Source organism: Chaetura pelagica, unplaced genomic scaffold, assembly GCF_000747805.2.
Source record: "Chaetura pelagica isolate M959 unplaced genomic scaffold, ChaPel_1.0 scaffold123, whole genome shotgun sequence".
Lineage (NCBI taxonomy): Eukaryota > Metazoa > Chordata > Aves > Apodiformes > Apodidae > Chaetura > Chaetura pelagica.
The window spans coordinates 1,929,677-1,942,204 of record NW_009953295.1 but is presented as its reverse complement, the minus strand read 5'-3'; the positions used below and the strand labels follow the sequence as shown (position 1 = coordinate 1,942,204).

At 38.2% G+C, this 12,528-nt stretch overlaps 1 protein-coding gene across 1 annotated transcript in view; it reads right to left on the bottom strand.

Moving 5' to 3' along the window:
• Nucleotides 1-12,528, bottom strand: part of NCK2 (NCK adaptor protein 2) — a 57,073-nt gene that overhangs the window by 5,511 nt on the left and 39,034 nt on the right. The window contains exon 3 of the mRNA XM_009997893.1: nucleotides 5,474-6,195. Coding sequence (XP_009996195.1) covers nucleotides 5,474-6,195 — 722 coding nt within the window. The remainder of the gene's footprint in view (nucleotides 1-5,473; nucleotides 6,196-12,528) is intronic.

Genomic DNA, 12,528 nt, shown 5'->3' with positions numbered 1-12,528 from the left:
TTCCCTACCCCTTCCACCTCATTAAGATATATAAACAAATACCGTTTCTCTCTACATAATATTCTGCGTGTTCCGAAATCAATGTTACACAGGTTGCAAACTAGAAATGGTTCCATTGATCTTCAAATACATCTCTAATAATATTTCTATTCTTCCATTTAAAATACACCACTAGGATATTTCCTTAAACATGTTTTTGAAGATAAATTTTCTCCTCCTCTCCACTGTACTACTCATCAATCACAGCATGACACATGACGTGAGAAATACTTCAGTTTTTGAACAGTTGCCATATTTTCTTGATTGTATCCAACATTTTGAATTATTTAAACCCCAGGAAAATATGTTAACACCCTTAACGAGACAGAATTAGCATCTCAAACAGCACAGAAACCCTCAACTTGTACCTTCTTCCCTCTGCTACCTAATATTGCTGGACAACGAGCACAGAAGCTAAATGCTATCTCAAAGGACTAACACAAATCCAGTTGCACCTACAATCTTCAGTATTATCTTAATATATCTATAATAATCAGTATAATCTTCAATTATATTCTGCAACCCGATTTAGGATTGGTTACTGTAATTTGGTAACTGTGACACTATTGGCAGAAGGTAGACAGTACTTCCTAAAGAATAATTGCTCCTGAAATTGTCAAAAAAATTGCATAGCTCGTTCAAGCTAATAAACAGAACTGGTCTGAGAAAAACAGTCTTCTCTGCTTCATGGGAAGACATCAGAGGCTATGAAGCAGTGGTGTTTGTCTAACCACCAGTTTTGAACCCACTCACAGTGCAGTGCAAGGGGACTGCAAGTCTTGACAGAAGCTCCCTTTGAAGTCTAAAGATGTCTGCAGCAGAGGACCTGCTCAAAAGCTAGAGGTGTGGTGCAGCTGCCTTCCCGCATCACCCCAGCCACCACCTATTACTGCTTCCTGTTAGCTACAGCACTAGCAAGCACACTTGTTTCCCAGGGTTAATCTGAACAAAAAAGCCCTCTTCCTTCCAAATTTGCTTCTTTCTCCACTGGAATCTTAGATCTTCAAAGCTTAATAATCACCTACCCAACCCAGGCCAATGGTGTCAGCCAAGACTTGTTTGCCTTGTGGTAATTACTACATAGAAAGAACAAAAATCTAACTGCTAAAGAGCCTGCAGTTCAAAAAGGATAAGAAGTGGCTATACAGAGGCTGCATAGATTAAATCTGCATTATTTGTTCAAGAGTGCTACTTTTATAAGACAACAAACTTCTGTTTTTATCAACCAAGCAGCCAACAGAAAGAACAAATTAAGCATTATTGTTAACTAGCTATTTTCCACTCTTCCTTTACATGTCCAAAACTAAGGTGACATTACCTAGGTAAAATAGAGTTGGTAAAATGTTACCAGTAGGTAACTGTCCTGTTACATAAGCTGTGGGCTTAAATGGTTCAAACAAGTTTATAGTTCTAATAATAGTATTACGTAATTAATGAAGATAATCAGGCTCCTAGCTACCTGACAGCGTAAATCTCAGGATATTCTTCATTAAGGCAGCACCCCTTCAATCTAAGTGTAACTGAGGAGAACATTTTTGGCTAAAGGAATCAAGCTGTAAGACAAACATTTGGCAAATTTAATCTAAAAAAAAAACCACTGTAAAATCTTCCAACTACTAAAATTTGAAATGGAAAAGAATGACAGCCTGATCAAGTGAACACAGAATAACACAAACCTCTATCTACACAAGGAGAGCTTTTCATAGCTCAGTAATAAGACCAAAACTCAAAGAAATCTAAGGAAAACTTTTATACAGAGGACTTTTCATAACTATGGTGATGGAAGGCTATAGAAAACCCTAAAACAGGTTAAAAATCAGGCACAGGATTAGCAGAGTGACTCACAGTTTCACCAATGGGCTTTTTTACAAAGGAATAACCCCTGCATTCACAGCTTTAATAGGTGGGTTCAAGACACAATATAATGGGAAGTGCTGGTCTTGAAGATGAGCAAACTGGAGAGATGACAATGGCTCTGCTCAGTCTGGTCCCTCTAAAAAGATCTTTCGTTCTGATTATGCAGATGCTACTCCTGATTTTTAGCCACAACATAAACAGCCTCTGTAGCCACACGTGAAATATGGCAAGATTTAAGAGTTATTTCTAAAAATCTTTCTTTGTACCATACATAACAAGCTTGAAATAGATCTTCTATGATCTCTTCCAAAATGCTATCAAGTATGCATGTTCACTTTTTATGTCACTTCTGGCATTTCAGGGGGAAAAAAGCAACAACAAAACACCACAAAAAACCTAGCAAGCCTCGATGCTTTTATGAATCATATACATAAACAAATTATATGATGGCATTACATACAAAGATTAGGGCAGACAAAAGTTGGGAGATGTAGTAAAATATTTCTCTAAACCTAATAAAAACTAAAAAACTCTCAAGTAGTATTAAGACAAAGGAGGCATTAACATGCGGCATTACAGCTTTTCTCATTGCTCAAAAAAACCCTAAATTCAGGATCATCAAGACCAGACCAAGATTAGAAGAAAAAACAAAAGGTTCCCCTATTCAGCACATTTTATTTGCACATGTGCAAAAAAGTTACTGTAATATGCACTGAGTACACTTTCTGCGATTCCAGTATGTGTTATATTCTGGAAAAAACTGAAGACCACATTCTGAATTATTTTTTGTGTGCTCCAGCTCCACAATTTCTCCAGCAACAATGCAGGCAGCAAATTTTAAACTGCTCTGAATACAAGTGTGTTTAGTGTTATGAAGTCCTATTAAGTTAAAAGTTTATGGTGTTCTTTCAAGGAAATTTATTTACTGTAGAGGTAGACTCTTAAAAGCACAGAAACAAGCCATACCACAGTGGTCACTGTGACATGGCTGAACATTTCTGGGGTTTAAGTAATACATTAATTTTCAAACTGTTCTCTGGCACTTTCCCAAAAGACAGAAGAAAATTGATAGCTACAGGCTCAGGATAACCCAAAATGGCAGCATCCAGATCTGAAAGTGAGGTTGCTGGATGATCACATCAAAGGTACACAGCCCCCAGTACACCTGCCTGCCCCTGTCAGGCAGGATGTTACCTTGAAGAGACAGCTGAAATACTGCAATTTAATGATTACCATAATCCTCCAATGGCTTTCTACATTTTAGAAGACTGCATGCCTCATCCCTCAGTCTTTTCTTCTGTTGGCTAAACAAACTTGATTCCTATCACCCTCTGTAAGTCAGTCATGTTTCGCAAATTTCTATTTTTCTTCCTGTTCTCCTCTGGTTTATTTTTATTTAGTCTCTTACATTTCTTCCTGTTCTCTGTTTGCATTTGCCTTTTTTTACTGATCGCAGTTAGCTAAGAGGACCTCAGTGACACAGAGCTTCAAAGAAAGGGTAGTTTAACAGCTATCACGTCCTTCGCAAAGCAAATTCATCAAGAAAGATGCCTGAAATTTAACAGAACAACCCTGCACCCAGAAAAAAAAATTGAAACTATTACAGAATTGTGTTTTGTCAATACCATTACACATGACGCAAAAAATTCCAGGGATAGTGAGAGTCCTACCTTCAATAATCATTAATAGTAATAATAATAATCATCATCATCTACTAATTTTTAAAAGAATAATTTAAAAAAAAATATCTATTTTTTCCCCCCAAAATTAGAATACAAAGTTTTCTTTGGATTTAGAAAATCCTACCAAAGTAACAACTTCTTTGTCTTTCAGATGTTTTTCTGCTGTCACCAGAAGCCTCTGTTGACCTCCGTGGCCAAGAGCTAATATGGCAGCCAATCCCAAATTTCAGTCTCACATATGAAGAACACAGGAAAATTCAAACTGAAGCCTGAAATACTTCACTGCTTGTCCCCTGAAGAGTACCCTTTAGTCTATACTACCTAATGAATCTGCCTCAATAATACTTCAGATTTTTACTTCATTCTGGGACTTCTGAAAAGCTGAAATTGTAATTTAGAAAGAACAGAATCAGCAAACTAAATGTGAAACATGCTTCTAAAAAACTATCAGGAGCTAAAAGGATCTTCACTTACAGATTTGAGCTCAAACTTAATTTTACCTCTTACTGAAAGCAAATTCTTTGTTTTACAGCATGCAATCATGCCAACATCTACTTCTGACTAGTTACTGAAATAATTTACATGAGTAATAGTATATGTGAACAGTTTTCCCCCAATTTATAGAAAATTATGATAACTAATATTACAGGTTCTAACCAGAAGTGATATATGCTACGGATACAGCCTTTGAATACATTAGTTAAGAGTAGAGATTTCTTTAAAAAACTGTATTATTTATTATAATAGTTTTATAACTATATTTACTATGCTCAAACTATATGCAGTTGACACTGCTTGAGTCAACTTGCAACCTACATTATAATCTAAATAGCCCACAATATGGGCACAGTGAAACTTGATATAAATATGGCACAGAGATAGATGTCCTTAGCTGTGTAAGTTGTACTTATTTTAGTAATACCATATGCTCAAATTAGAAGACTCAACTAATATGTTGATTTTGAATTTTTGTATGTGAAACAACAAAATATTTAGATAGAGACATCTACTAAACAACAACTTATCTCCATTGAATAGTCCTATAATTGAAACAATAAATACAGAAAAGCCCTAATCACAAATTCAGATCATGGGGAGGTTTTTGGTAGCTTTTGAAAGGGAATTATTAAAATCTGTCACCTTTAAAAAATCACAGTCAAGGGATAATTAAATTTTGAGTGCTTTACCTAAGAATTCTCTGGCCTTAGTATACATGAAAGGCCTTTCAGCATAATTTTAAATTTGAACTTTCAGAATTACCATGAACCCTAATCAGCATTACTCATATCCCTCTCATGTCATCAAGGCTCAATTTACAAAGCATACAAGCTGCTGACTTGACCCTCACTGTTGTGTAACATAATCTTAACACTTAGATAGAATAATAACTTTACCTTATTACAACCTAAATAATCTAAGTAGAGCAGAAATGTATTAAATGGGATTAACCAATAAAGAATTGGGATTAACCTATGTTATTACTCAATTAAAATCAGAACAAAACTCATCAATGCAAGGATCCCATTTCAAATTAGCTTTAAAATCCAATTAATGACAAAATTCGCAATTCACAGGAATTATTTTATCTTGTAGCCCTGTAAACTGGAGGAGCACTGCATATGAGGAACACAGGCAAAGTCAAACTGAAACCCAAAATACTTACTTGCTCGTCCACTAATTAAAAACCATGGATAACACAGACCACAGATGCTAAGTTTTGGTGTAAATGTCACTGCATTTCAGTAATGACCAATTCGCAGAAGCAGCAAGCATATTGGTTGCTTCCTTCTTGAAGGGTGAAAATCCCTTCACTACAGATAGGGAAGCTATTAACTGTCATGCTGGCTAACCCAAGCACCAGGTGCAACAAACCTGCTGGGCAGAGTCCCACTTACCGAAGATTCACTATCTCTAACAAGGAAGTCTCCTTCCACTCCCCTTTCGTTCAGGGCACATTCTGCTTGGTGTCGGGTAACATTCCCATAATACCACTCTCTTCCAGCAAACCGTCCAGTAGAAGATGGTCCCGTGTAGCTTATCTGAGGTGGATGGGAAGTGTTAATGGTAGGACCATCGCTAATGATTACTACATAGTTTTTAGGAACAAGACCAATTTGCCCTCTGGAATTTTTACATTTCCACCATTCTGGGTCATTTTCTGGCTTTTCAATGACATCCATCGTTTCCCCTTTTTCAAAATTGAGCTCTTCTTCTGTGACTGAGCTGAATGGATACAGTGTCTGAACAATGTGGAGTACTTTGGTGCCCTGGCCGTTACTCATGGAAGCGCCTTTCCTTAAGCTGAGAAAGCTGGGTGAATCAGCAGTTGCCTCCTCAACCTCCTCTACCACATAGTTTGAAGGAAACCAGCCAATCTGTCCATTGAAGCTACCTCTCCACCAGCCGTCGCTGCATTTCTCCATGACAATCACCCGGGAACCTTTAACAAGGGACAGTTCATCCTCCCTCTCCGCGACATAGGCAAATTTCACGTAGGCTGGAATGTTAAGATCGTAAATCCGGTCGGCGCTGCTGCCGTTGGATGGGTATTCTGCGTCTGTGCTCGGAGTCGGCGAGGCGTCTCTTGTGCTCGTCTTTCTCTTGGTCTTTCCCAAACCTGTTAAAGAGAGAAACACAAAGTGGTCACTTGGAATGCTTGTCCCCAGACTGCAAGCGCTGGATTTGGTGACATGCTCCTCCGTCACTTCAACAACTTTGCTAAATGGAGATCTCTTCTGTAACACTACGTGGTCAGGAAACAGTAACACCTTCAAGAGCTTATCTTTAACATCCAGCTGATGCATCACTAGGTAAGCAGTAATCTGTATTATAATGGCTCTCTTCCCAGAAGTACCAAAGTTTTAACACACTTAAAAAACAGGTTTCTTCACTACAAGAACAGCTCACCACTGGAACAGCTGCACAGCTTTCTGTTACGTGTCTTAAAAATCCAGCCAAATGATAATGGCTTTTAATTTTAGTGATGAATTTAATTTGGCTCAAGCAATACATGAAAGAAAAACCTCCAAAAGTAAACTAGCACAGCAATAAAAGCTTAAGTTTCTCCGCAGATTACGTTTTATTCTCTTCATTCTTCCGTCAGTCCCCAGGCAGCTACAGCTGCAACTCCTTCCAACTTCAAGCCCCCTTTTGAAATCCACACCTCTTTCATCTACATTTCGTCACGTACTATAAAAGCATAAACCTGACAGTGAGGAGGATAATTTGCATACAGTCCCCTGTAATCTGTAAATTCTGACATACTGTTGTGCTTTAATTATAGCATGAAATATAAAGTACAGAAGAAACAATAACAACATTAAATACTCTTTCTTTCTCCCCCTAAATTATAGGAATCATGCTAATGTTTTTAAATATGGAAGAAAAACTGCACAAGACACTTGGATGTACTTTTCAAACTTTAGCAGCAAGGTCATCTTAAGCTTACATATAAACAAAAAGATAAAGTGAGCAAGTATTCCTCTTATGAAATTCACTTCTAAAAGTTCTGAAGAGAAAACAAAACATGAAGTCTCAATACAGCACAAACCAAGCCACACACAAAGTATCATGCTGGGGAAACAAACACTGAAATAGGGGCTTCTGTACTATTCTCCGTGCTTCTAGATCCCTGCTGGCAGGTGTGATTCACCTGAGAAACATTGAGTACACATCAATTATGGCAGATTGAAGGGAAAAAAGTAAATAAAAAGGACTTTGCTTTTGTTTCTTCAAAAATCTGATAGAGGCTCCTTTTAACAATTCAGGACTATTTAACCTGGCCACTCCACCACTGAAAAGTGTGTTCATATTTAAAATATATATGCACACACACGTACATGCATATACAACGAAAATCTTAAGCAAAGCTGTTTGTTCAGTGCAAAGCTACCTGGTATATTTCAGAGGGTTAGCTGTACAGCACAAAGAAATAGCACACATGCAACCACACAAGGAATGCTAACTACAAGGGTTAAATACATTAATTAATACTATTTGAAAGTCTCAGAAGATGGCAGAAAACTCCAGTGATCCTAAAGTGTTTCCTGACCTTTCCCAGCAGCTCCTTGCTTCCTGCTGGAGACTGCTTACATCCTAATTTCATTCTAACTACATCATTTCAGGCAAGAGCCAGCGGCTGCATTTCGAGGCAAAACGAGGGAGAGCAGCTTATTGTACTAGGGGAGACAATTGCAGGAAAAGAGTGTCCAAGCAAGCACTAATTGGAAGCTTGCCAGGCTCTGATCTCTGCCAAGACTGGAAATTTTCATCAGTTTAGAGATCACTTTCAACCAAAAGACAAGGGTGTATCAGATCTAAGGAGCATTAAATTAAGAGTGATATAAACAAACACAGCTTAAGGGTCGATTTGTTAGGGAAGGGGGAAAATTAATTGTTATAACTTCATGAAAAACAAGCAACTGTATTTCAATAGAATCACTCTACATAAAGCCCTACACTGAACCTTCCAGATTAAACGCTCAAGTTTTGATGTGCTTTGTAACAGAGATATGCAGCACTGCTTCTTAGAATTACAGTAGAAGAACTAATAAAATGAAAAAAGCAAAAAAATCCAGCAGATAATTAAGTAGGTGCACAGGAGAAACCTAACTGAAAATCAGAGCACAGAGATAACTGTGAAATATGGGGATGCAGTGTGATAAGAGAATGCCACAAACTGAATTATCTAGAGACAAAAATTGTTGACAAATAGGTGAAATAAACACATTTCTCAAAAAAAAACAACACAGCAAACAACAAGAAACACCCACTCTGATGTCTGATAAAGGTGTCTAAACATTTAGCAAAAAGGTTATAATCCAGGAACTTTCACCTGGAGTTTCCTAAGTTGCATCTTCTCCTGAAAAACCTTCCAGTGCTGCCTCTGATGTTTTCCTTCACTTTTTTTTCTTTATCAATAAAGGCAGTAGGAGCTCTTCACTTTAACTTAAGATTTAACGTAATCAAACTTTTTAAGGTTGATAGCATGTTAATGATTAGCCTTGAGCAACAGCAGCATTGTGCATCAAAGATTGTGTTTCCAGCTGGTTTGACCATGGTAAGTAACTATGCAGAGACCCATCTGCAGCCAAGCACTGCGAAGGGCACGCACAACATTAGCTAACACTCATTTTATTCTGTGAGGTTACAACATTCATAACTGCATCTACAAGAGAAGAGGAAACAAGTTGTTCCATGAACAGAATGAAGGAAATCTGTTCCTGTTTTTCTCCTTACACCTCCTGCTGCAGTGTTCCTGCTGCAGTATTCCTATGCCTCTCTCATCTCCTGCAGGATCCACAATAAGCCCTCTTACCATCTGACTGCCTTCACACCCCCATGTCCTTCTCATACTTCCAAGTCCCCACTGCAGTCTCCAAACTGCCCTCAAAACACACTCCATCTTCCCTGCTGTTGCCCTCCCTACCTGTTTTCTTAGGCTGGCCACCCAAGGACAGGGCCGGGTGCCCCACTACCTTTCAGCCCTGCCTGGACTGAGGAGAGAGCTGGACTGCTCTGGCTTCTCCAGTGAGGGACACCAGCAATGACCCTCCCAGGCACCGAGTTGGATTAAGCCAGTTACTTCATCTCTGCCAGTCTGTCAAGTTTGTTTAAAATTGGCTGAGTTATCAAGGGTGGACAGATGGACGGACAATGACAGCTGACTGTGACAGCATGACTAGGGAAAGCTTCATTTCCTTAGGAAACAAGTCTAAAAATATAATTTAGTAGGATGGCTCATCATAGCTAAGCAAGAATAAAGTTAGAAGGATTATAAACTGTATACATTTGCAACAAAAATCGCAATTAAGAAAAAAAGTACAATCGACATGAGTAATCTCTGGAAGAGTAAATACTGCCATGACTCACTACTAACATAAATGTTCACTTACCACTATTTGTAAGGGTATCCCTGTTATGTTCAAATTAAATTAAACCCATTCAAACCCAATGTACAAATGAAGGAATTTAATGGAAAATAAAACATTCAGGCACTTTAGTAGTCATATTTGGAAGAGTCAAATCTACTTGAGATCTTAGTAATAATTTTGGCATTTTTACTGTCTTGATTTTAATTAACACTTATCTAGCATTGAAATGCAACCCTATTTTCCCATTCTGACTCATTGGTCACAGTTCACCTGAAGCCTTAATCCTTTGTAATGCAACTAGCTGTCCTAAGGAGAAACATAAAGCAATGGATTAGCTTTCAAGTGAGGGGAAAAGAGTGGGAGGAAAAGTGTTGCGATGCAGTACAAAGCCTGTTTTATGTTATGGCGTCTCATAGGAAACAACACCATTCAGAATCCACAGCTGACTGACATAAAACTAGTTTGTTTTCAATCTTACAAACAAGTTGCCAAGTGATGTGAATATGCTTGATTCGTAGGGGTATATATTGCTGATATTAAAAATAAATTGTTCGTATAATTTCCAAAAGAAGGGATCCACTGCAAATCCTCCTTCTCCCGGCAGTGACAGAAATCCTGTAGCCCTGAAGTTAATCCTAGGGAGACTCAGAAACGTGCCTCCCACATTAGTTCATGCCCTCTTCCTTTCCTCACTCAGTTGCAGCTCTAAATAATAGCTTGTTTTGCAAGCAGCAGGCTGAAGGAAGACCAGCTTCCTATGAATTTGCTTCCTGTCTCTTAAGACCCCATTGTGCAAACGCCAGCTTTGCACCCTTTCATTATCAGCTTGTCTGTGTGATGGCCTTCCCATCACACCCACAGGTCTACCACCTTGCACCTCCAACACCCTCTCCCTGCAGCACTTTCAGCCTTCCCACTTCATGCTCCTTAAGCTCCCCCAGGAAATGTCTTGAGGTTCCGATCAGTCACCTTTCCCTTGATGCCGTGGGAGTGCTGGTCCCCCCACTCCGACCTGTGCTTTCTGCTATGCTGGCCACACTCCTGGCCCAAAGCTTGGCTGCCTCTCAGACAGCACAGATGCCCCAACTGCCCAGCCTTCAGGCTAAAAGGACTTTGCTCTCCTTCTGCCTTTAGCAAAGGCGCTGAAACAAGGCTGTGAGCTACAAACTTTATGAAAACTGGTGCTTAAAATAAACAAGTTTAACTATCTTTTAAACTTTATCCTGACACGTGCTTTATCAAACAGAACATTACTGCAAGTCAAAATTCATATTCCCTTTGTCAATTACAGTTTATAATACATACTACCTTTACCAGAAAAAGCCCATTTACAAAACAGGTATCTTTGCCTATCTTTAGGAAGACTTAATTGACGAGTCTTTTCACTCTCCTGCAAGCTGGTGTCCTTGCCTGAAATTGATGAGTGACCACATTTTGTATTTTAACTGTTTCTGCTCACATCCAGAGGTGACAGAACAGATTCTGATGTGGCTGCACAAAGGACCTCCACGGGATTATTCATATTCATATGTATTTTATTAAGATCTATTTAACACGCACTAAATAGTTAAGATATTTGCAGTCAAATTGCCTAGCATCCCCCTCCCAAGACTGCTCTCTACTTGTTTTTTACATGTCATGTTGCTTAAGTTTAAATAGAATAAATACAGCTGCATTTCTTTTCCAAAGGAATTTTAAGTTTGATACCTCAAATTACTGGCTCTTCCAGTTGCTCATATTTTGTATATAAAAAATAGGTGAGTTGATATGCAAAGCCAATTTCTGAAAAAGTTGGCAAGTAGAACTAGTGTCATCTTAAGTCTCCAAACCTGTTTTTTTTTCTAAAATCATCTCTGATTTTAATATATAAATCACAAGCAAAAATATTTTCTGTAGCTTATCTGCATATCAAATCAAATTCACAGGACAAAAAAAAGACTTTTCAGAAAAAAAAAGGTGCAATAGAAGAAAACTGTATTGCTTTCAGAAATCATGAAGACAACACTACAGAATTTACCAAACAGAATTTCTCAATCCAGAACTCAATGAAGGAGACCATATCACTAAATATGCCAGATACAAATGTTTAAGAAGCCTCCTACAACTTATTTTAAAACCAAGAGAAATAAGGGAAGGACATGCCCTGTCTTCCCAACTCCCCCCCCCCCCAAGTAGGCAACTATGAAAACTACTGCAAAACCAACGAAAAAAGTGTCTCAATACAATTGAGTTCTTGGAAACGACTTCCTCTTTAAGGGACTAGATTTCTGCTAAACAGCATCAAACACCCTGTACCACTACGGGGGTAGCTAGTTTTAAGTCTAAATGTACAGCTAAAATATAACAACATATGCTGCTGAGTAAAGCTGCTACCTTCCCTCTTCCTGTGGCAATTAGAAAATCAACATTTTATGTATCTTCTTTTATTGCTATGTTTACATATCTTAATAGATTCTTTTTAATAACAAGTCAGAACTGATTTTTGTATCATGTATTAAACCTTTTATGTTTTAAACTAGTTTTCCAGTAGTTATCACATACTATTACAAAGCTGTAGATCAGAAAAAAATAACTTAAGTATGATAAGGGTCATAAAATATATATCTTGCATTAATAGTGCAACAAATACTGCCAGATACTTTATTTCATAGTCTGTTTACAAATAGAATAAGCTTTTTCTTAATTAAAAACTTAAATTATGCTCTATCACCTTGTCAAAACACCAAAACTGATACTAGAGCAGAATGAAAAGCACACTTATGTAAAGAAAAAGAAAACAAAGGTGGGTAAAAGAAGGTATATTTCAATGTTATGCCTCAAGACAAACTTTGTAGCTATTTTTATTTTTTAATTTCTCTAGAAACAGAAACGTAATGCTCTGCCCACTTGGAAGGACAGGAAGGGCTAGCTAGCATCCTTGCCTTCCCAGCTCCTGGCTCCCCACCATACTGCAAGTTGCCCAAACCAGTGGTAAGAACCACCAGCCTGTGAACTGACTTTAAACCCCATTCCCTGTCCCCCTGTGCCGCTGGGGGGAAGGAGGGAGAGAAACTGGGAACAAAGTGATTTGGGCCCGG